The sequence below is a fragment of the Rattus rattus genome, chromosome 7, assembly GCF_011064425.1.
Source record: "Rattus rattus isolate New Zealand chromosome 7, Rrattus_CSIRO_v1, whole genome shotgun sequence".
NCBI classification, from domain to species: domain Eukaryota; kingdom Metazoa; phylum Chordata; class Mammalia; order Rodentia; family Muridae; genus Rattus; species Rattus rattus.
This window is the reverse complement of record NC_046160.1, coordinates 118,200,867-118,226,184: the sequence shown is the minus strand read 5'-3', so window position 1 is coordinate 118,226,184 and position 25,318 is coordinate 118,200,867. Positions and strand designations below refer to the sequence as shown.

The 25,318-nt window shown below is 44.6% G+C and overlaps 2 protein-coding genes across 2 annotated transcripts in view; one reads left to right on the top strand and one right to left on the bottom strand.

Annotated features, from left to right (window-relative positions):
- Positions 1-527, top strand: part of Cdca7l (cell division cycle associated 7 like) — a 38,444-nt gene extending 37,917 nt beyond the window's left edge. The window contains exon 10 of the mRNA XM_032908350.1: positions 396-527. Coding sequence (XP_032764241.1) covers positions 396-414 — 19 coding nt within the window. The 3' untranslated portion in view covers positions 415-527. The remainder of the gene's footprint in view (positions 1-395) is intronic.
- Positions 528-902: 375 nt separating this feature from the next.
- The window catches only part of Dnah11 (dynein axonemal heavy chain 11), a 298,504-nt gene continuing 274,088 nt past the window's right edge, over positions 903-25,318 (bottom strand). Inside the window, exons 75-82 of the mRNA XM_032908348.1 lie at positions 22,504-22,695; positions 18,238-18,357; positions 9,259-9,501; positions 6,288-6,470; positions 6,092-6,207; positions 3,152-3,264; positions 2,576-2,716; positions 903-1,545 (exon numbers count right to left, since the gene is read on the bottom strand). Coding sequence (XP_032764239.1) covers positions 1,298-1,545; positions 2,576-2,716; positions 3,152-3,264; positions 6,092-6,207; positions 6,288-6,470; positions 9,259-9,501; positions 18,238-18,357; positions 22,504-22,695 — 1,356 coding nt within the window. The 3' untranslated portion in view covers positions 903-1,297. The remainder of the gene's footprint in view (positions 1,546-2,575; positions 2,717-3,151; positions 3,265-6,091; positions 6,208-6,287; positions 6,471-9,258; positions 9,502-18,237; positions 18,358-22,503; positions 22,696-25,318) is intronic.

Genomic DNA, 25,318 nt, shown 5'->3' with positions numbered 1-25,318 from the left:
TCGGTACTGGAAAGGCTAGGGATGAGAGAATTCTTACCTTTGTTATGGAGTTCTCAACTCTACAGTGGCTCAAACCAACACTTGCACAAGTGTTGGTGCAAAAGAAATGTTGTGAGAACAATACAAAACACAATTCTGGCCTCTGCAGCCTGAAGAGCAGAGAGTTGAACAGCGCACTGGGCAAGCTGGGCCCCCATTCCCAACTGTCAGGTTGTGTCAGGAACTCTGAAGTGTGGAAGTGTACGGAGACACCCTCGGCACCCTGTACCGAGGGCACATGGAGCCACTTCTGAGTGTGCACCCTGGATATTCTGGGACCATCTTAGCCTAGAGTGCTGTTTCCATTGCTTGGGTCTGATCATCTCCTTACGGACACTCCTCTGTCTGTCTTTTAGCTTACAGAAGCAGCTGTAGAAGATCGTCGTGAGGAGAGGGATCGCTCCAACATCACAGGCGGAGTCTCACAAGACAGGTCGGCTCTTTGTGCTGGCCTTGGACGCTTGTTTTCTAGAATTTACTAGTTTTAATACTATTAGGGTTGTTTTTTAAAAAAAAAATGTTTATATGCTTAAAAAGATTTCTCAGGAAAATAGTAAAGCAGAGAATTCTGTATACAGACCTGAATTGTTACAAGTGTCTGCTGAAGATTTTAAAAGCACAGATTGAAATGGGGGAGTTAATGCTCAGGTAAGTTATAAAGAAGACCTTGTCTAACCGCTCTTGCCTTTGACGGTCAGCTCCACCATGGTCACTCCCTTCCTACAGAGGCTGTCGCTTTGCCTCCCAAGTGACCGTAGCTCAAACCTGAGAGTTTACCCTGCTGTCAACATTGAATTCTGGGTCGTCAGAAATTTGTACTGAGGAATGTTACTCTAAACTATCAAGTGCAATTAACCACACACTGTGAGTGAGGCGTCCTTTTTATTAAGAGACAACAGAAACAGACACTGGAGGCCTCACCGTGCTTGCCTCTTCCTTCCCTCAGGACCTGCCTGGAGCCTGCTGCTTCTATGTTTTAAAAGTTCTTTTTAGAGATCTTGCCTTTTATAGAACCCTCACTGCATCGTTTCCGAGACTTAGGGATACGAGATAAGCCACGGTGTTTTGAATGGGTGTTGGGGAAAGCTAAAATCAATGAGTATACATCCCTTAGAGGTGTTTAGCGTTTTTGTTCTTGTGTACTGTGATTCCCCCTCCTCAAAGAATAATTCTCTAACAAAAGAATGTATGCCCGTTACTGAAGCATGCTCACTGGGTCTGGCTGAAGCAGGAAGAATGCAAGTTGCGCCAAGGCCATTTATGCTTCTAGCAGTAGAGCTACACCTGCCAGGACCCACTTAGCTATCCTGTCTTTGCTCCTTAGCCTGAACGTCCACACGTAGGTGAGGCCTCTCGCTTTGGTTTTGTAAACGGGACACTCATAGGCATGCTTAACTTCTTGTCTGTCTGTGGGTATGGCTTTGGCGAAGATGACTGGCATCGTGGATGTTAACTCCTTGAGACGGGCATCAACAAGGGCTCCTGACTGGATGTCCCACCTGGCACCTGTGGCAGAAACAATGGTTGCATAACTTGCATGCCGGCACTGATGCTCTAATCGTTTGATGCAATAAATACTCCACTTTTACCCATGTTGTCATCCCTCTGTGGCATCCTTGTGTGGTTGAGATGTTCAATGGTTTAACCACTCTCTAAGATCAAATTTCTGACAAATTCAAACTCATGAAAGAAACATACAACTCTCTAACCTCCTTTCCCACTGCACTTACCAGGCTTGGAACAAGTTCATTCCGGTCCTTTCCTACCCAGCCTTGAGATATCTGAACTGTGGCATTTGCTTCAGTGTGAGGTGTGCGGCAGGTGAGGTGTCCTGCGGCGTAAGTGCACAGATAGAGCTTTGCAGCATCAGCTGACGCTCCTTTGGGGTTTGGAGACACCCAGGAGCAGGATATGAGAGTAGATTTACTGAGAGCTTTTAGAAAGTAGAGGGCAGGGGCTGCCAAGAAGACCCAGTGGGTAAAAGGTGTTGGCAACTTGACCACCTAAGTTTGAAACCCTGAGTCCATATTGAAAGCAAGATGTGGAAATACATGTGTGGTGCCTGTACTCTGGGAAGGTTGATCTTGCGGGCTAGCCTGGCGTATGTGGTGTGGAGGAAATAGCAGCTTCGAAAACAAGATGGAAAGAAAGAGCTAGCTCTTAAAAGTTATCCTTTGACCTCTGTACACAAAAAGTTTAAAAGCAGAGGGCATGATTTTTGAACTGATGGCAGTGAAAAAAAGCAAAATACTACGGATTACATGTGGGACTTAGGTTTTGAATTTTTAACACCAGCTGATGATGTACGTGCAGTTTAAAGTGACAGCCATCACCCCGAGTTCCACACGGTTTGGCTTGCATTACATATACACTTGAATGTTTAAATTGTCTGAATATACACTTGAATGTTTAAATTGTCTGAAGGGGAGGAGGAAGAAGTATAGTCAACACAAGATGATCATCTCAGGAGATATTGGAAGGACAGGGACCATCTTGTTACTAAGTCAGTTCCAAGTGCATTCCTTAGGGGTTGTACCTTCCAGGTGGAGCCCGTGAAGATATGCACCTTCTCTGGGGGGGTGGCCATAATCTTCCTTTGTTTTCTTAGTGACATCTATAGTCAAACACATTCTGTCCAGTGGCCACTCATTTTTTCGAGCCATGGTCTGCATGATTGCTTTGAGAGGAAAAGGAAGAGGAATTGAAGGTGGTTAAAAAAAAACCAAATCTGTTTATAGGGTCCTGATAGCCCACAGTATCCCGTGGGATGTTGTAGGTTAAAACTAGACTGGGCAAACAGGCTTGCAGGACCAATTTGCCTCCATAGTCACAAACAAGGATATATCAGAGCAGCAACTGTCATTTGCTTTCGAGTTACCTGTGTGCCTTCAGTTGACAGCGACAGTTTCAACTAGAAAATACCACATTACTGCAGCTATGCCGGGGGCCCTCTCCTTCCTAACTGAAACCCTCATTGCTACTCCTTCTTTGAAATGGTTGTTTGAAGACTGGTAGAGAAGGGCAGGAAGTTAACACAGGTAAAGCCAGGCAGGACTTCTGCCAGGAGTGTGACCCCCATCAGCAGCGGTGGCTGCCTTGCCCCCAGCCATACCTGTTAAGAAAGATTGAGGGTTGAAGAGCCCAGAAAGCCACACAACAGCAGGGAGGGTGAGGTCTTGAGTCCAAGTATCCAGTTCCCGGCAGCGTAAGAGGAGGTCATTAAACCTGGTCAATGGGACGTAGGAAGAAATGAACTGATGCTTTAGTAAGTAGACCTCTTCCAGGAAGATGGGGTGGGGCTAGTTTTAGGGGCTCTGGAGTGCACCAGGGTAAGAGGGAAAAGAGCCGCCTCTGATACTCACAAGGTAGTGCCCCTTCACAGGGCTGGTTTCTGTCTATTAGAGGTTATTTCTACAGCTCCCATTCCTGTCAACATTAGGAGCAGAAGATAATGGACAACTTGGCCAGCTGCTCTTGACAGGGCTATTACTTAGATGGTATACAATGACCTTTTGAGTCAGGTTAATAAATACCACCAATCTGTAGGATGCAGTAGGAGTGCTTGGGAGTGGGTGCGTGCATGTGTGTGCGTGTGTGCACGAGTGGGTGGGTACGTTCATGCATGCATTGGGTTCATGCATGCACATCACTATTGCAATACCAGAGTTGCTAGGAAAGGTACAGCCAGAGTAAAGAATAAGAGGCAAGTGTTTGTCCCACCCAGACTAATTACTTGAAAGGGGGAGATAGTCTTCTAGTAAAAATATTTATTACCCATCCCCCATATCCTGGCAGAAAGAAATCTCTAGTGATGTTCGGTTGAAAACAGGTGTTAGAGTGTAAAGAAATGTTAAGGTTAAGATGGCATGGTGGGAGGACCTGAAGAAACGGCTTCGCAAGTAAAAGCACTTGGCTGCTCTTTCTGAGGAGTAAGATTCAATTCCCAGCATCTGTGTGAGTTTATAACCTTGTCTGTAACTGATGTCCAATTCCAAAGACTGATGCCCTCTTAGGTGTGTGTGTGTGTATGTATGTATGTATATACATGCATGCATGTATGTGTATATATAATTTATGTGTTATTTACTTTATTTTGTGTGCATTGATGTTTTGCCTTCATGTGTACCTGTGTGAAGGTGTTGCATCCTGGAGTTACACATAGTTGTGAGCTGCTATGTAGGTGTTGGGAATTAAACCCATATCCTCTGGAAGAGCTCTTAACCTCTGAGTCATCTCTCAAGCCCTAATCTTTGTTTATATTATGCAAAAAATTTCAGAGCAAGATGGGAAAAGCAGTTCTGAGCAAACAGGTCGGTGAGCAGAACAAAAAGATGGATCTAGAAGGCAGCTTACCCTCGGAGGTAGACTGAGAGGCCTCAGGGAAGTATTGACTTAGGTTGTGTTTGCAAAGTTTAGTGTATTAATTACATTGTAAAGGATCCTCTCTAAATGGGAACAGTACAGAGATAAATGAATTATAAGGAAAACTAAACCAACAAGTTAGAAAAGGTTAGAAACAACTAGAAAGAAATGACCAAAATTAGCTAGTGCAAGGTAAGATAATGGTGGGAAAAAGCCCAAACTTATTCATCATAAACAGTAACTAAATGCAGGTCCTCCGTGTCTGGGTAAATAGAGCCAGCTCTTGCACATTTACCACACTACTGAGTCTGTGCTCACTGTCCTGGGTGGTTATTTCCTTTGGAAGTCACCCAGCTGTGCTGCCCATGCTCACCAATGTGTCAACTTACAGTCCCCTGGGAGAAGAGAAATGAGGACTTGCCTACATCACACTGCTGGGCGCTGTCTTGATTGCTAATTAGCATAGAAGGGTCTGCCCCGGGGGAGACACCTGTCCTCCCTAGTAAGTGGGCCTGAGCTGTGTATGCTACGTGGCTGAGAGAAGGGAGAACGCAGTGATACTCCATGGTCTCTGCCTCAGTTCCTGCCTCCATGTCTGCCGAGACACTGCTCGGTGATAACTGCACCTAGAACTATAAGCTGAGGTGAATAAACCCTCCTTCCCAGTTGCTCTTTGCTAGTGTTTAATCACAGCAACAGAAGTAAACCAGAGGCAGCACCCATTTCCCTTGGCCAATGCTTGGGTGCCCAGGAGACAGTAATAGTGCTAATTGTCTGCAGAGTCTGGGATCACCCAGGAGACAGGCCCACAGGCACACCTCTGAACTTATTTAGCCTCTAGAAATGCCTGTCGAGGGATTACCTTTATTAGACTAATTGATAATGGGGGAAATGTACTATAAATACGTGTGACATCATTCCCTAAGTTGGGATCCTCAACTGTATAAATGGAGAATGAGCTTAGCACTGTTACCCCTCGCTTTGCCTTTTCATTCTTGCACATTACCAGCTCTCTCAAGCTGCTGCCACTGAGGCTCCCTTCAAATGGTAGACCATGCCTGGAACCAGGAGCTATAAAGCAAACCAACTTTTCCTAGGCACAACAGGAGAAGAAACCAAGACAGGTAGGGTCCACTGTCGTTTGGAATTCTAATGGCACCTTCCAGATTGATTCTGATTCAGGAAAACATACAGGACAAGGAGCTTCAGCATGCTAAAGGAGTAGACAGTTGTGTGATACTTTCTGAATTATCTTCCAAGGCCACAGAGCAGCTGGGGATAAAGCACCAGCCCTTCAGCAATCTTGGTTTCTGTTTCTGGCTGTCTAAAGTCATCTATGAGTACATTAGTAATGACTGGTTTGGAAAATAGAGGGAAGAAAAGGCCAACGTGCAAACTCAAGTAGGACTTTAAATCAGTGAGGAAAATTTGCTTATGTGTTTTTCAAATGAAAAAATATGAATATGGGAAGGTCAGGTATCTTGCCGAAGAGTAGTTACCCAATAAATAAGAATTTGAATCTTTGCCTAGCCGACATGAACTAACTGAGCTAAATTCCAGGAGGAACTCAAGTGAAATTTGAGTCTGCAAGATGATGGTCACGGAGCAAGGGTTCTCCTAGGAAGAATGGGGAAGGTTGACCCTGTGCAGATGTTTGTAGTTGACGGTGGCAGTAGAGACAGTTGCTTACCACTGGGCCAGGCCATAAGTAGATGGATAAGCCAGTTTGTTCCATGTGTCTGGGACCCGGTCATAACTCAAGGCGGACAGCTGGGTTTCCACATCAGGAGACAATGTTAACTCTCCCTTGCACAGAGAAAAAGGCCACCGTGAATGCCCTCCTCCAGTATGGTGAGGCTCCTCCCTTGTCCCAGTTGTAAGTCTACCTTCAAACCAAGGTCTAAGTGCTGAAGCGACACACGGATTTCCCGAAGGAGAACGTTCATCCTCTCACACTCTTGAAAGCAAACGAGAATATACGGGCTTCTGTTTGGGTTCTTTTGCATTATCTCCGCCATGTTGAACTCTTCTGGAAGTCTCTCCAAAATGTCGTCCAAGATATTCTTAACCTTAAAATGTTAAAATACATAGAGATTTTTGTTGTTCCTGGTGACCAGTGGTTTGAATGAAAATGGCCCCCATAGGCTCATAGGTAGTGTCACTATTAGGAGGTGTGACCTTGTAGGAGGAAGTGTGTAATTTGGGTGGGGACTTTGAGGTTTCAAGTGTTCAAGCCAGGCTCAGAGTCTATTTCTTCCTGTTGCCTGCCTGTTATAAAATTCAGGGCTTCTTCTCCAGCACCATTCTGTCTATATGCAGCCATGCTCCCCACCGTGATAATAATGGACTTAACTAGATGTAAGTCAGCCCCAGTTAAGTGCTTTCCTTTACAAAAGCTGCTGTGGTCATGGTGTCTTCTTTGCAGCAATAAAACCCTAACTAACACAGTGACTATACACCATACTTCTTGAAGTCTCAGAATAGACCACACAGCTCCCAAAGATGTCGACAGCCTCTGACAGCCTCTGGTCGGAGCTGCTGCATCAGCACTAAGCACCACTCTCTGCTAGATCCTGCTGTGGACAGTTTCAAGGAGTAGAAAAATTACCAACTAAATGGCATTTGTGTGCAACTGTAAAGATGAGAGAGTAGAACATGACTGTTGGTTTGAAAATGTGCCTGTCAGTAGCTTTACTGAGCTAGCCTGTGACTATCTAGAAGCAGATGACTGGGAAATACCTTCCTATGATTTTAGTCTTCATGAGACAAAAGGATCATGAGTTCAAGTCCAGCCTAAGATATGCAATGAGACCCTGCCTCCATGAGTCAAAAATAGGAAGTAAAAATTGGGGGTGGGGAGGGGTGGGTCATCCCCAAGCAGCTTTCCCATGTCCCCTCTTTTCTCACATGATCCTCAGTGGTCTCAACATCATGCTCAGGAATTGCTGTCACACTCAGGATAGGCAGTGCAACGGCCCTGGAGTTAGACAGCGGTATGGCTTTAAGAGTCCCCCAGGTGTCCTTCCCTGACCCTCTCTACCTGTTGAGTGTTGACAAGTCACCTCAGCTTATCTCTAAAATAGATCCTAATACCTCTCCAAACCCTCATGTATTAAACAGCCCAGGGAAAAGTATGATCTTTAGTATCTGGTACCTAATAACTGGCCTTGGCTCTGAGCTTCTGGCCTGGCTGAGTACTGAGGCATCATGTTTCACAAGTGCTGCGTTTTCTGGCTTCCCGATTGGCTTCCCTCCAGGAGAGACTGGGAATGTAAAACTCTGAGTTGGATGTCTGTCATCCACCCCTCTACTTCTATGAATGTTGTATGTCTTTCCATAGGGGAGGATGTTTCCATGTTCATCCTACGATGTAGTATTCTTGTAGCAAAGATGTTTGTATACAGGATACAGCAACATGAACAGTTTCTTTGAAGTTAGGAGTAGGCCAGTGAATGACCTTATTTCAAAGAAGACAAGAAATAATACGGTCATATTCTGGGACTTCACTATAATTAGAGTTCAGGCTAACAAGTGCCATTTGAGCATCCTGAACCTTTGGCAGTCACACCTTGATTAATAATTTTGAGGAGAATAAGAGCTGATTCATTTGGTGGGGTGATCTATTCAGGGTTTAAAGTAACGAGAAACAAGATTTTAATGTAAGAAATATCATCTTCCATTTCCAACATTCCGTATAATGGAATAAATAAAAATCTTCAAAGACATAAATAAGAGGGGAGCTAACAAAATGGCAGCAAGAACTACAGCAACAGTGAAGGGCTGGGGTGGAGTGTGACCGGAGAGTTAAGAGTATGTGCTGCAGAGACAGGTGTCTTGAACCTGGATCTCTACACCCACATAAAAAGCTGGGTGCTTAGAACCCCAGCACTGTAGAAGGCAGACAGGAGAATTGCTAGGACTTGCTGGCTGCCAGCCAGGCTCCAGGCCAGTGAGGCCCTATCTCAAAGGAATATGGTGGAGAGGTTTAGAGCAGAACACTTGCCATCTCCTAGCTTCCACATACGCATGCCTAAATATGGTCTGCTGTATCCCCATGTGCCCCTCCCCTCAAAGTGGACTTGGAGATTATGTCATTCAATTCGTACACTTGACAGAGAATATGCATGTAGGATAAAGAGTTATACAAGTCTGTAAGAAAAGGAGAGGAAAGTTGAGCAAGTAAAAAATACCTCGTGCATATGTGTGTGTGTGATATATGATATGTATATATATCATGTACAAATATATCATGTATATATACATACATACATAGGCCATCTGCATGTGAAAAGAGCACCATAACCCAGTCAAGGAACACAGAGTTATAAGTACTCAGAGACCGTTTATCCTTAACAGACTCTACAGGAGGCACCGTATCCGGAGACTCAAACCTTTCATCTGGCAATCCCATGTTTGAACACAGAGAATGCCAGATTACCAACTGCTTGGGAAGTCAGTGTTTGTCTTTTGGCAAAGGATCATATGGGGTCATGGTCATGAACATTCATAACAGTAAAGCAAACCCAAGAGCCACTTAAGATACCTAACCACAGTAAAATAAAAATCAAATATTCCTAGGATAGAACAGGAAACAAGAATGATCCATTGGTATCTGAACAGAACTGTGGAGTCAGAAGCCTGGCCATAAATACTGTATAACCATACAATAGGTGATTATGGAGGTCAGGATATCGGTTATCTTTGGGGAGCAAGATGTTCCCATCCTTACAAAGAGTATGAGTATCTCGGGCAGTTGGAAATGTTTTATACCTTGTTGATGTAGGTAAAGCTTAACAGAGACTAATAATTGAGACTCACGCACTTCTTTAAAGAAGAGAACAAGAAAGGCCTCCTTACCTTGTCTTCTGTGGACTGCCCCTGTTCCTCGTTGCTGACTGCATTCCTGGGCTGCATCTCCAGCAGAGTTCTGAAGAGCGTGTTGGACGTCACTGTTAGTAACTCTATTTCAGCATTGGGGTGGAGGCCATACAGTGCCGGGCTTTCTGGAGGCAACATGTCCTCTATGTACTGGTGGTAACCAGAATAATCTGAGTAGGGAGGGGCTGCAAATCCTGGTGCCAGCATGAGTTCATCCTCAATCTTTAACCATAAAGAAAAGTCAGTTATTCCACAGCTAGGCAGGCATCACCTTCCTGAACACAGAGCACTAGCAAAAATGTCCCATAGTGATGCTAGGTAGGTTCCAGGCTCCGAAATGCTCCATGGTCAGCACTGCGCCACATAAAAACCTGGCTGGTGTTTGCCACATTGGCCTGACCTCTGAGGATAATTGCAAGAAAAACAAACCTGTGGGAAAGTAACTTAGAGTGTGTTTGGGGAGGTGTGATATACACACATACTATGAATAAGTAAACATTGCAGTAGCATCATGGCCTATTAGCCAGTGCTTCATGTTCCAACTTCTGATTCTCAAACATTCCCTATCGCCTAGAGAAGATGTCTGGTCATTAATTTGACCAAGTAGGCGTTGTTTTGAATTCAAACTTAATTTAGAACTCAGTAATGCTAGTATATGTTTCCCCAGTATTATGATGTCAGATGTTCCCCCATGCTCATATATTAAACGGCTTCTTCCTCAGATGACAGCACTCTTCTAGAAAGTTCTGGAAACTCTAGAATGTGTGGGTTAGTTAAAGGAAGTCGGTCACTGCAGGCATTCCTTTCGAGAGTGTGTCCTCTCACTCTTCTTTCCTCTGCCATAACTTTACTCCTGGTGGAACCAGTTCACCATGGACTGACACATCCCAGACTCTTTAAGTCTTAATCCCTCCCTTAAAGCTCTTTTGTCACAGCAGTGGAAGGTCAAAGTACCTGGTGTAATATTCTCTACACAATGCTACTCCAATTCATGTGACACGGACAAACTTTACAAACACAAATGACTTCCATTTTAAAGGTCATATTATACTGAGTAAGATTAGTGCTCCCTCCCCTGGACCTTGGGCAAAACAGGGCAAAGTCTGTGTTACTGCTGTTCAGATCCATGGATGGGACAAGAGTTCAGGACACAGCCGCTTGGTGAATGAAAGGCCACAGCAAAGAATTTATTTGCCCGTCTACTTCACTGGGGCGTGAGGAAGAGCCGCACTCCCTGTAAAGGGTTATTTTCTAAAATACTGAGGTGAAATAACAAATCTTCACACATTAAAATAGAACCAAAGAATGTATGGACCTGAGTCTGTCCAATGGTAAACTGTAAAGTGCTTGGGAGATTCTAGCTACTTTATTTCACATTTCTCTCTCGCAGGTGATTCTCGGGCAACATTAACACCTCTTGATTTTCCCGGTCTCTTGTACCATGAGTTCTGTTTCCGCATGCATTTAATGTACCAGGGAATGCTTTCTTTTTAATCATCATCTAATGCAGCAATTTTTTTGCCTACCCCTGGTAAAAATTTTCTGAAAAACCTGTGTTTCTGCTGTTGTGTATCATGAACTGCATCTCTTCACTGTTGCCTGCAGAGTTCCATTTACCCAGATGTTAATTTGGGTAAATCACCCAATACGAATCACCTTGGAAATAGAAAACCTTCATAGGAACTCGAGGCAATGAGCTAGCCGTGATTCTCCATGCTGCTGTGTCATGTGTCTTTGAGGAATGGCGGGCTGTTTCTTTCCTCACGCACAGTCCTTGATGGTGTAAAGACCCTGTGTCGTTGACAGGGTTTCTCAGCTGATCTCCAGGGGCGTCTCTGGTATTTGAGTCAGCATCTATACGTCCACTTTGCACCAGGAGTAGTCTCGTATTATCTAACCTTCCATAGTGCCAGAAACAGATGCAAACCCATTGGCCAGGGGAAGGAACCCTCCCAGACTTGCTCTAGCCATATTGATCATATTGATCATTTCCTGTTTTCTTATAAAGAATGAATGAAATTTAAATGTGATCAAATTCAGTATTCTGAACTAAAGTGCACATAAGAGTTAAACTTATTATCTATTCAGTCTTAATCAATCTCTCTCTCTCTCTCTCTCTCTCTCTCTCTCTCTCTCTCTCAGTAAAATCTTAATAGAAAAAAAAAACAAACAAACCAGGAATAATAAACAGGAGTGTTGTTCGGGTTCTCTTAAAGTTAAGTGGGCCCAAGAGTAATCAACTACACCTTCCTCCCCAAACTTTTAGTATTAAAGTTAAGAATTGAGGTTTGAATACTTAGTGGGTTGCTGTGCCTTCAAGACAAACCAAGATGTGCACAAAATAGCCATGCCTTCTCCTAGGTCAGAGAGATCCACACACCTTGAAAGCCTGCTCTGTGCCTTGGAGGCTTGTAAACTCTTACAGCTACAGTGGCTAAGCTGTGACCATGAGAGCCATTTTACTGATGAAGCTCGAAACAAACACTATCATCTATTTATCGGGCGCTGGTTTTTATAAACTCTTTTTAGACAAGATCTTGCTATGTAGCCTCTTAACTTCTATCCCTGCCTGATTCCCCTGCTAGGGTTATAGGCATGCATCAGTATGGCTGGCAAGCCTGTAGCTTCTTAAGGCCACCAGGCCAGTAAGGATGATAAGTGATGCCTCTTTCCCTCGTTTTCTGCTGCCCTTTGCTTTGCAACTTGACCGGCATGAAAATTTTATTCCCTTGTCTGCAAACAGACCACTTCATCATCTTCCATCAAGATACAGGCCAGGTTCCATCCCACTGGCTACGCAGTTACACTCAAACGCCCAGACCCCTGTGGGTTTGATTTTCTGCTCTTGGAATTCTCTGAAGGGTAAGTTAAGCTGCAGCTTTTAAAAGTTCTTTCGTCTCCATGTCAGCATTCATGGGAAAAACCAAGCCCTTGTTTGTAGAGAACAGAGTTATGTTTGGACGTGTCTATTCCAACTGGCTTCCTCCCCCACACTCCCCCAACCCCCACCCTTGGTTAATGAGCCAGTCTGAATATACATGCACATGAGTATGCTTGTATGCAGTCATGTTCAGAGGCCGAAGAGGACGTTGGGAATCCTCTTCTGCCGCTCTGCCTGTTCCTTTGAGGTAGGATCTTTTCACGAAACTGGGCTCAAGTCTCCCTTGGAATAGAGGCCAGACGCCACCACCGATCTTGCTTCTGCACTGTCTTCACAAGTTTCTGGGATTGCTGGCTTTTCTTTGTTCCCTAGGTGCTGGGATCTGAATTCCAGTATTCATGATGCAAAGCAAGCGTCCTTCACCACTGGAGCCATCTCTAAATTCCTGATTCTGACTCAACCTGTCCACTGAAGGGCTGTTGGCAAACCTGTATCCTGTTGATGGGGCCCTAACTGTCGTTCTCCACTATGGGGACTCTTTTTCCTCCTTCAACTAGATGGCTATTTGAGAAGGTATTAAATTCTCAAGAAATTGACCCATTCTCAACATGAAAATGAAAAATGACTAATGAACACAGGACAAGAGGCTCAGTACCTTTGGGAATATGACAGTTTCATCCCATCAAAATGACTAGAGTAAAGAATGTGGATGGTAGCCATGATGGTGAGGATGGCACAAAAATCTGTGTACAGATTTGCCCAGAAACAATATGATAATAGGCCAAACCAGAAGTGGGCAAATTGTATCTCACTAAAGTTTTAAGAATAAATGGAATCGTGTATAGACATATCAGACCACACCCACCCACCCCCCACACACACATACACACATCATGAAACTATCACCAAGGATCTCAGTGTGTCTTCACAGGAATCAGATTGAACATTAGCGTGCACAGGTCTTGGGAGCTGGAAAAACCAGTAACGGTGCTGGCTCAATGGGGCTATTGTTCTTTGTTCTCATAATGTGTTTCCTGGAATTCAGTAAAAACCCAACCACTTACCTGCTTCTCCAAACAGTCTTAGTAATGACGAGGGGCCCCTAATCCAGTGCAAGTCCACTGCAACAAACGCATTGCCACGTGGCCTTTAGGGTCCAAAATTCAACCTCAGAGTGTTGCTGGGAGTTTCGGAAATTACTCAACTGTGAAGCCCATCACACTTGTAATTTTCTCCATAATGCATTTGACAACCAGTGCAAGGCACAGGGGTGTCCTGCATGAAGCTGGACTGGAAGTGAGTAACAGAACTGCAACCCTGGTCTCCTGGATCATCCCTCACTCACAGAGCACACAAAACCAAGTGCAGGCACACCACCTCACTGCTAAGGCGACCTCTGCACCAGCTACAAATGAAGCAGTGCCGTAGCCAACACAGTGTGCAGCAGAACAGGGCTGGCCTTTTAAATCCGAGTTCCACTCCTTGCCTGCCAGGTTCTAAACTTTTTTATTTTAAATCTCTGAGAGTATTCCTTTTCTGCTTACATGAGGTGGTCATACCTGTTCTTCAGGACTGTTGTGGAAAGGAATCACAGACACAGACACAGACACACACACACACACACACACACACACACACACATAGTCACACACATTCACAGAGTCACACACACACAGAGTCACACAGAGAGAGTCACACACATTCACAGACACGCACGCACACACACACACAGAGTCACACACATTCACAGAGTCACACACACACACACACACACACACACACACACAGTCACCTGGACAGCACTGGCTGGCCCTGCTGTGGCACAGGTTCTTAATAAATGCTGTCTCTCTCGGCAGAAACATGGGCACAGGAGCCCAAGACACTGCTCAGTGGGGAACAGCACTGGCTGATCTTCCAGAGGCCCTGGGTTTGATTCCAACACCCACATAGCAAATTACAGTTGTTTGTAACTCCAGTCTCAGGGGATCCAACACCCTTTTCCGGCCTCACAGATATGACATACATGTGGTACACAGACATAAATGTAGACAAAATACCCATAGACGTAAAAACAAAACAGTTGTTACAAAGTAGGGCACAGACAAGCAAGAAATACATATTGCGAAAATGTATACTTCATAATAAAAAGATTCCCCACTTATAAGCACATCGTTCTGGTATCATGTCAGTGTTCAACCTGACAATAAACTCTTTGAGTTAGCCATTCTTTTTTCATAGATGATACAACCACTGCTCAGATGAGCTCAGTAATAAGTCAGACTCTACAATAAATGTAAGAGTTTGAATTTGGCCCCCAAGGGCTTTCTTTTCTACCTTAAGACTGGCTTCCTAATAGTTATCTATATCATCCAAATAGTTGGCACTATATGATAACACTCAGGTGACCTCTTGCCTCCTTTCCCGAAAATAGTATACCGTGTTCATCATTTGGCATTGCTAAATGTTTGTGTTATCCGAGAAAATGATTTTTTCCTTAATGTTATTCCAAAGCTCTTTAAGGTGCCTCCCTGTTAGTTAGCTCATCCAACAGGAAGCTCATCCTTCTGACACTGAGCCGTCACTGAAAGGTCAGATCTGAACACAGTAGGATTTTCAACCTGGCCTACTCATGGGCTGCTTTCCTAAGTAGCAGCTATTAACTTTCGATTTTGCTAACTGGTGTGAGAAGGGTCAGAAAGATGTCCTGCGGAAGCTGAAGCATTAGATCGTGGTCGCAGCCTGAGCAGGAAACATTTGCATGAGAACAAAATAATTGGACGTGTCGCCTTTGACACGAAGTCAGCAAGCGCATTTCATTTCCCCCATGAGATAACGGTAGCACGGCTGGGTGACTCTGACAGCTTTTGAATGAGGCGTCCCCACCCCGAGAATCTCACCAGATCTGGAGGGAAGAACCTACAGTTCTAAAGGGGTCCTCCACACCAGCCATGCCCCTCTGGTTTCGTCACCTATATTGATTCTACAATCGTTTGAGAGGGAGTCCAGCCTCGTGAAGGTTAATGAACTATTTCTCGGATCAGTAATTCCACCTTTAGCAACAGGCCAGAGCCAGGGAAGGGGCTGCCCCTGAGCTTCCGGTTCACCTTTGCCCTCAACCATTTGTCATAGAAATGAGGCTCTGTGAAGGTGGCTCTGGAGCACTGTTTATCATCCACGTCTCCATGGTAACTTGCTCCCAGACCGAGGTCTGATGGTGCTGAATTGAAAGTTATCTTTCTGCATGTGAAAATCATGCTCAGTAGGAGATAGAAAGACTGGGAGACTTTAAATCAAAGGAGAACACAAGGGTTCATCACAGAGCAGAAAGCTCTAGGTTTTGTTGCTGTTGTCAATGCTATTTAAAGAAGTAAGAAACACTCAGGGCCCAATACAATGTTGGACTAGACTCAAATGCACTGTTCCTGGTACATGGTTATGTAAGGTCTCGAAATAGACTAGACTCTAGTGATCTGGTGATCAGGTCTGCACAAGGCCTCTCTGAGGAGCTTTTAGAAAAGCTGTGAAGAGAAGTGTACTCACATTTCCAGAACCAAGCACACACAACAAATGCTCTTCCAGCACTGATCTAAAACAAGTTAGCGTCTATGGCATGTTTGGTGAATTTAGATGGTGTAGGTGTTGCCATGGCTTGGAATTATTATTCAAGACCCCTGTAAATGAAGACTTTGCCACTAGTCTGTGGCATTCTTGGGAGGCTGTAGGATTTTAGAAGGTTGGATCCTGGTGGGAGGAATTGAGATCACCAGGGGTATATTCTTGAGGGGACACTGGGACCTCTGACCTCTTCTTTTTTTCCTTCATTTGCCACGAAGCAAACCTACCTCCCAAGCCATGTGTTCCCACATTCGTGTATACTGAGCCACTGCCCATTCAGACGTGGATTATGGCTTCTTTAACCATGGGCCCAAATAAGCCGTGTCTCCTGTAAATTTGCTTAGCTCAGGTCTTATGACATGATGATGGGAAGCTAATTAACACAAGTATCTTTGAAGTTTCAAGAAATAACTAGAAAATGGCTCCTGTGGTTTAGAGGGGAACAGCTCCTATTGGCCATGTTTGAATACTTTATCTCCTCTCGAAGGCTGTTTGGAGAATCTTAGGAGACGTATGTATGTACCCTTGCTTGAGGAAGTATGTTACTAGGGCAGGCTTTGAGGGTTCCAAAGACTTGTGCTGGTTTGATTTAGTTCTCTCTGCCTCTTACTTGGGGATCAGCGTGAGAGCTCTTGGCAGTTCCTGCTGCGATGCCTTTGCTCCACTGTCATGGACTCTAGCCCTGTGAAACTGTAAGCCCAGTGGAATGTTTTCTTTTTATTTGTTACCTTGGTCATGAGGTTTTGTCACAGCAAGCTCGAATAGCACTTAAGAGCAAGAGAGCATCAGGAAAGCCAAACTACCACACCTCAGTGACTACAGTACAAGAACAAAGCATGTTCACCAGAAACCACAGCCAGCCCACCACCATTTGACACAGACACAGGGTCGATTCTGTGTGAAATAAGATGTTCTGTCTTAAGAATTTGCCAATGGTAACCCACCCCTTCCTTCCCGAAGCAGCAAGGAGTATTGTTTTGTTCTTTATTTTAAAACCTTGCTATATTGTTTTGTTACCACAAATAAAACAACAGGAACCCCACAATCCTGTAGTAATAAAAACCTCTTTTTTGTTGTTCTCTTGTTTGTTTGTTTGTTTGTTTGTTTGTTTGTTTTTCAAGACAGAGTTTCCCTGTGTAGCTCTGACTGTCCTGGAACTCTCTGTAGAGTAGGCTGACCTCGAACTTGCAGAAATCCACTTGCCTTTTCTTCCTGAGTATGGGGCTGATGTTCCTTCTCATTGTCTTACCATACTAGTAGACATTATTTTATTTTAAATTGAAAAATTGTAACTAGGTAGCTATGAAATTCATGACATGCTCTTATTACATTTGTTTAGTGGTGTGTGTGGTGTGGTGTGGGGTGTGTGTTTGTGTGAATGGTGTATGTGTTTGTGTGTGGTGTGTGTATGTGTGAGTGTGTGTGTGTGGTGTGTGTGTATGTGTTTGATGTGTATGTATGTGTGTGTGTTTGTGTGTGTGTGTTTGTGTGTGGTGTGTGTGTGTGTGGTGTGTGTGTTTGTGTGTGTGGTGTTGTGTGTGTGTGGTGTGTGTGTGTGTGTGGGTGTGGTGTGTGTGTGTTGTTTGTGGTGGGGTTGTGTGGTGTGTGTGTGGTGTGTGTGTATGTGTGTGTGATGTGTGTGTATGGTGTGATGTGTGTGTGTGTGGTGTGTGTGATGTGTGTGCTTGTGTGTCTGCATGTGTGTGTGTGTATGGTATGTGTGTGTGTGTGAGTGATGTGTGTGTGTGTGTGTGTGTGTGTGTGTGTGTGTGTGTGTGTTGTAAGGGTGTCCTCATGCACATACATGGAACAGTTTGTATGTAGAAGCCTAGACAACTTGTTGGTGTCGGTTCTTTCCTTCCAAGTATGATCCAGGGATTGGGCATGGTTGGTCTTTTTTTTCCGCAGGTGCCTTTAATACTAAGCCATCTCAATGCCCAGTGAGATGTTCTAATCCAGGTTTCCATGGATTCTGTCAAGCCAACAAGTCCATCATCTCACAGATTTCAGTGCCACAGTTTCTCTGAACATATACCAAGTAATCTAATAATGTTACTGACAAATTTTTAGACTATTGTCTGATTTATGCAAGAGGCAAAAAAAAAAAAAACAATAAAAGTAAAATGAGCCCTGGGCTGATTCATACTCTGGTGGGCTCATGGGCACACTCATTGAGAGATCTGGGGCCAGTCACTGAGCCTCAGTATGTTCATCTGTGCAATGGAGAAGCAGTGACATCTCAGCCCAGTTCACAGGGATACTATGAAAATCCAGGAAGTCTACACTTCACAACTCCCCAACCGCCAAAAGGAATAGGAATGGGAACATTCCAAAAGGAATACTTATTAAAAGGCCAGCAAGCAACCTCAGGAACATTTAAGAATTACAGACATAGTAAAACATAATCTGAAAATTCTTATCGGAATTTTTTTCTCAGTTAGATGAGTTTTAAAATGTCTTACCAGAGATGGATTCATGAATTCTTCTAGATACACCCGGCATAGTTTGCGATCCCAGGCATCTGTGATATGGCCCCCATATATGATCTCTCCAAAGAGGTAACGGAGGTCTTCCCACGGGACCTGGGGGGAAAACACATATCTCAGAGTTTCCTTTCCTGTTGCTGTGACAAAATACCTAGACAAAAGCAACTTGAGGGGGAAGGGCAGCTCTGGTGCACAATTTCAAGTTAGTCTGTCATTTTGGGTTAGTCAGGGTGGCAGGTAGGTGAAGCACCTGACCATGTTGTATCCACAGTTTAGATCCCAGGTGAATAATTTAATGTGGCCATGCTGATACTCAGTCTACGTTCTTTACTCCTTATACAGGCCAAGGCCTAACCCACGGAACAATGCTGCTGCCCATGTGCAGGCCAAGTCTTCCCAGCTCAGTGAGCCCAGCTGAAATAATTCCCCACAGACACACTCACAGGCCAACCTAATCTAAACGGTCCGCCACTGAGGCTCCTACCCCAGGTACTTCTGGATTGTGTCAAGTTGACAATTAAAACTCACCACCATGCCACACAAATATTTACTTCCAGGCCTAGAATATCTGCCCTAGCAGCTAGTCAGGGCTAGAAGCCCTTTTACCCCATGCCCTGCTATGACCCTGTCAGCCAGGTCTAAAACCAGTGTGGACCTGTCTTGAGTTTTTGTGTAGAGCTTCTTGGCAGAATTAGTTTCAATGTATTCTAATAAATTTGGCGAAGCTCAATAAACACACTTCACTATAGGTTTTAGAGGAAACGGAGTCATCTTTGTAACAGGTTATGCGGGCACAGTTGTATATTGGAATTCCATCTGAAACTTCTGACCTGTTTCCCAGTGCTTTCCAGTCTCACCTGCTGTCCTACTTAAGTTTTTATTGCTGTAATACAACATTGACCAAATCCAACTTGGGGGATTGATTGGGTTTATTAAGCCTACAGGTTATAATCTACCGTGGAGGGAAGCCAAGGCTAGAATGGAAGCAGAAATCATACAGGAAGACTGCTGGCTGGCTTGCTTGCTCAGCTACCTTTGGTATGCACTCCAGGCCTTCCCACAGTAGACTGAATATCTGCACCCTCGATTAGCCTTAGGATAGCATTAGGAGATGCCTCCCAGGCATGACGATCAAACTGAAGGAGGCAATTCTTCTGCTTCCCTCAGGAGAGTCCAGTTGATACCCTACTCCAAGGCCCATTCCCCGCTCCGCATCTGATGTCTTTACCGTGGGACTCAGGTAGACATTTGCTTTCCATCGCTTTTGCAAAGACCGGGCACAAGACTGTTCTGCGGGGAGGTGACTACCATACCATGTTTTATTCCCGGTATCTCCTTCTTTGCTGGCTTCACAGAGTTCAAGCCTCTCTCTGCTACCCCTTCCCTTCCTCTGGGTTTGCAAAACATGCCAGTTTGTGATGAAGCCTTTCGAGACAGGAACCTTTGTACCCCCGGTGGCAGTCTATTGCTTCCCGACAGTTCAAGTAAAATCATAATTATAGCCTTCCCCATGGCATGATGTGACAGAACAGAGCGAGTCAAATTGCTGAGGCCATTCCAACGTGCTTGCTACAAGTTCATAGGAATTTGAAGAAACAAACCTAAAATGTGTCTTTCTCTTAAGCTGGTTTGATATGGATGAGAAATTCGAGGAGTAGCTACAGTACAGGGCCCTTTCTGTCATGCCACAGACACCTTCTGCAGAGCAGAATTGGATAGGAACAGACTTACCTGTATTTCCCGTTCGGGTTGAACGAATGCCCTGCATGCCAGTAGTCAATATGTACTTCCCTCATAATTTTAGTCAGCTAGGTCTGTTTTTCCGATTATCGATTCTTTCTCCTGTGCTTCATCTTTGGTCTTTAAAAATCTTGCATGGGGGAGGATGTGTTGGGCACAGATGTGTGCAGTTTGCTCATAACATGTGCACATGTATAGACCAGAAGTGGACATCAGGTATTCTCAGTTATTTATTTTACCATGGTGTTTTCCTTAAAGCCAGGGGCTCTCATTTAGCTTAGAGCTCATGGATCTGCTAAAGGAGAGCTCTAGACATCTGCCTGCCAGGCCTTTCCAGCACCATGATCCTAGGCATGGACTTCCATATGTAGCTTTTTATGCTTACACTGAGGAGCTGAGCTTGGGTCCTCATGAAGCAAGCAAGCACTTTAGTGGTTGAGTTGCCTCCCTAATGTGTAACTACTGTCTTTTAATACCTTCTTGTAAAGAGCTGTGGTGGTTTGAATGAGAAGTATCCCTCGTAGTCTCCAGAATTTGAAGACTTGACCTCTAGTTGGTGATGCTGTTAGGGGAGGTTTAGAAGGTACATCCCTGCTGGAGGGAGTAATACCACTGGATCACTGAGGGTGAGCTTTGAGAGTAAAGCCTTGCCTATCTCCAGTCTTCACTCTCTGCTTCATGCTCAGGGTGAGATGCGATCTCTCACCTTCTGCCATGCTGTCTCTGCCATCAGGGACCCTAACCTTTTGGGACCGTAAGCCAAAATAAACTCAGTTCTTCTATCAGTTATCTGGGCCATGAAGTTTTATTTCAGCAACAGAGACGTACCTGATACAAGAACGTTTTTGTACAACCAAGTAGTAATGTGCATGTTAAATTCATTCCCAGATCTTGATAACTTGCATTGTAATGTGTGGCAAGTGACTTTGGCTAAGATATCAGACATGACAGGTTAAACACGCAAAGCTGTGCTGACCCTGGAGCCCACAGAAGGAACAGCAGGGCACAGTGCACTTTACCCCACCAACTGCGGTGCTGCTGTGAAGGCTGGATTAGAACGTAAGCCTTCTCTCCTGCCCTTCCCTCCTTGTGTGCCTCTAGTGTGTACAGAGCTCAGCTGACAGAGGACCCGCCTGGATCCAGACATTAGTGGAAGTATTAACTGGCCTGTTTCTTCCTTTAGAACTGTTAGAATAACTGTATGTGCAGTAGTTTACACGAAGCATGCTGAGATCCACAGGGCCTGGTGGAGTGGGCCTGTAATCTCAGCTACCCAGGGGCCCAAGGCAAGAGACTCTCAAATTCAAGCCAGTCTGGGCTACAGGGTGAGTTCAAAGCCAAGCCTGGACAACGTAGTGAAACCCTATCTCAAAACGAAAAGGAAACAAACTTTCTTAGAGGAGAGCTGAGGATGTAGCTCAGTGGTAATGCCCTGGCCTAGCATGTATGGAGTCTTAAATTCAGTCTCTTGTACTAAATAAAATAAAATAAAGTAAAATAAAAAATAAAAAACAAAAGCAAGACAAACAATGAAAGAAGAAAAAATGACTGGACCATTGATCACAAACCATATAAAACCCATTTGCTTTGAAAGGACACACTCGGAATATGTCTGTGGGGAGAAGGTACCGCTGATACACACGTGTGTACGCATACTGTCATAGCAGTCAAGCTGCCTGCCAACCTAAGAAACATTGTGGAAAACCCGTGACGACGATTACCAAAAGAGCAATAAGCTATCCTTTCATTAGAAACATGGATAGGAAGTCCCTTTCTAGGCAGCCTCTGATCGGCTTGACAAACATGGCTACTGATGTCACTTAGTGGGAAAAGTTCCCTTGTGGAGATGATGCTGGCCCAGCCCCCCTTAGGAACTAATGCTCTTCTTGTCTCCAACCCAACCTCATGGTTCAAGAGTTTACACAACTGTTCTCGGCGAGGCTTTCCCACACCCATCTGCAAATGAATTTTCGTTCCCAGATAACAATCATCCATCTGCCTTCAACTTCAAATCAAGGTGAGCATTACTGAGAAAGTCACAACAAGGTGGCATTTCTAATACATAATAATGACACGCGCAGGAAATGCACCATTATTTATACGTGTGACGCACTGTAAATTGCTTCCATCATCAAAACTAATTGTGGTGATTATTAATGCGGTGTTATGAACTGTCAGAACTGCTGTATGTAATTACATTTGTGCAAATGCTTCATTACCTGCCTAATGAATCTGGCCTAGATGCACATGTAAACCACTGTTTTTGTTAACATAATGAAGGACATTTTTTTTTCTTTCTTTTTTTTGCATAAGCTACTGGTGTAGAACTGGTTTGACCTAGCTTATGAAAACCTTTACTCTGGTTTATTTTCACACTTGGCGGACGATGCTTATGCAGTGTTGGCTATTTCAAAAGAGAAATGGTGGTCCGTTCCATTAGGGCCCAAAGACTGACATTTTCCACGCACTCCTCGGAAGGGGTTATCTGACCGCAACACTTACGTTAGGGTTTGCCTCTAAGTAGTTGTAGAGGATGTTGGTGCAGATGGTCAGGTCTCCCGGACTGAAAGGATAGCATCGGCTCCAGCCCTGGGGACCAAACCTCAGTCTCCCTGCCACGCAGGCATGGAAGTAGCACAGAGAGAAGAGGATGCTTTTAAACTCCTGATCCTTGGAGCACATCTCGAGCGTATCCTGAGAGGAAAGACAAGGTATGGCTGGTTAGCCCTCCGTACACTGTATAGGGGCAAAGGCTTGGATCCCGTTATCCCCGTGGATGGCTTCAGAATGATCAGCTGTTTGTCCAGGACAAGTGGAGACCATTTGGCTTTGCTGAAAAGTAAGAGGAAGGCTTTTTATTTTTCCTTTTTGAGATAGTCTCTCACGTATCCCAGGCAAGCCAGGACTTTGCTATGCAGGCATGGAAACGCTTGAACTCCAGATCTGCCTGCCTCCACCTCCCAAGAGCTGGGGTTCCAGGACTGTGCCACGTGTACCTGGGTTAGCAGGAATGGGGATCACTCTCAGGTTTTTGCACACTCTCCCAACCAAGCAATACCCTTAGCTCATGCTTCTCCTTAATGTCTCCAGGATGCTAATATTTCTGATATCCTTTCCCCTGGAGAACGGGAAGACTTCGGATGACATAATCTTAGAGCCATCGTTAGCAGAGTTCTAGGCAGAGCTACCCATTCCTCATTCTTCCAAGTTCCGTGGTAACTAAGATCACCTGTGCACATGGCCACCCACTGAAAGACTGTCCCCAAGTCTCTTCTGAAGCCACAGGTGCCACATGAGCAAGGTTTTGCTGACAAATTTTGAGCAGAAGCGATTGGCATAGTTCCCCTTCCGTGTCATTTGCTTAAGAGGAGCACTTGTCTTGTCCACGTCGCCCCTTTTTTTCTGTGACGAACAATGAAGACCGGACAAGCCTGGCGCCCTCCATTCAAGTGTGGTGTGAGAGCACCCGGCTTTCTTGCTGTAGTCACTATATTCTGATTCTGTGTGTTTATGTGCTCCTAGGGTTTGAACCTAGTACCTCACTCAAGCACGCTGGCACCCCAGCACTCAACTTGACTTCCAGCCCTGCTCCTCTGTATCTCAGCAGTTTAGTCCAGACCTTAATTAATCTTGGACACATGACCTTCCAATGAACTGAGGAAGAAGTATTGTTGGAATGACTGAGTGGCTTGTGAAGCTCAGGGTGTGGACAAGATCTGCAGGATTTCTGTATGTCAGGGGAGGGCACTGGGTCCTAGTAAGCCACACTGACACAGCTAAGGCCCCTATCAGCAGTCCAATACCAAGGTAGGAAACATCAGACCTACTGCTAAGAAGTTCTCTAGCCAGGGGTTGGGGATTTAGCTCAGTGGTAGAGCGCTTGCCTAGCAAGCTCAAGGCCCTGGGTTTGGTCCCCAGCTCCGAAAAAAAGAAAAAAAAAAAGAAAAAAAAAGTTCTCTAGCCATTCTCAAATTCATCAAACGGGAAAGAGAAGTCAAGGATAGGCCCCAGGCTGAACCGTTCTGCCTCCTCTTCTTCCAGATGCCTAACCACAGCCAGTTCATATTTAAAATGACTCTAATCTCTTTGGTCACATACCAAGGCTATTTAGGAACGCTGAGAGAAATCAACGTCTGGCTTCCCAGGGCACTTCTGGGTTGGGTTCGCTGCTACGGCCATCACCAGGAAAGTGTTCCTTCTCTGCTAATAATACGTACAGCAGAATTGGCTTTGCTAAATATAGTTTTGTAATCGCCTGGCTACATGTAGTTCAGAGCCAAGAGGACCTCTTAAGTTGCACTAAATTAGGCTATTTTTAGGTGGTTTGTGGGGATAAGAGGTGTGTGATAACCAAAAATAAAAATCTCCACAACTAAACATCAAAAAAAGGGAAGATGGTAAAAGATAAATGATATAATTTTTAAGGCTGCAAAAAAAGTTACTTTTAAGTGTGTGGTATTTCTAAGAAGCAAATTGTATTTGAAATTTCATATCAGAACTATAATCTAACAAGATACTAAGTAGCCACTTGTATGAATTGCATTAAAGCCCAAGGTACTACACCCAGGACAGTAATTCGATCTATTATCATATGTAACTTGGTTTTATCTTCAGTGTTTGAAAAACAAAAACAAAAGAGCCAATGCCCCTTGGGTTATGATGTTCTACCAGAATAAACATTATAGAAAGAAAGTGTGAGGCAGGCGTGGTCCTGTCTGCTCCACATTTTGAAACAGTTGCACATCCATACAAATGGTGAGCAAATGAGCATCAGAAACAGCCAGGCTGGGTGCAGCTCGGTTGGCAGGATGCTGGCCTATCTTGCACAGAGCCCTGGATTTGATCCCCAGCGCAGTGTAGACAGGGCATGGTACTGTGGCCTGTCATCTCAGCATGTAGATGGCAGAGGCAGGGGGATGAGAAGTCCAACATTGCCTCAGCTACTCAGGAAGTTAAGGAAAGCCTACACAAAACCACGCCAAGAAGATACAAAGTAGAAATTTAAAAAGGGAAGGGGAGGGAAAGAGGGAGGGAGGGAGGGAGGGAGGAAAAACTACACAATTAGGATTGTTAACAGGAAACAGGTATGCTTATTGATGTGTCAGATTATGTAGCTGATACACATCTTTTGACTGTATAGACATGTTTCCCAGAAAAGGGAATCTATGCTCTCGCTCTAAAACATTATGGTCACTTTGTATGAGAAGAACCCCAAATGGCAATTCTTTCTGACATCTACCCTTGAGCTAAAAGCTGTGAAGGTTGGTAGGGTCCTGCTAGAAATGGTTCTTTGGCGTCTCATCTCCTGGTGGTCAGA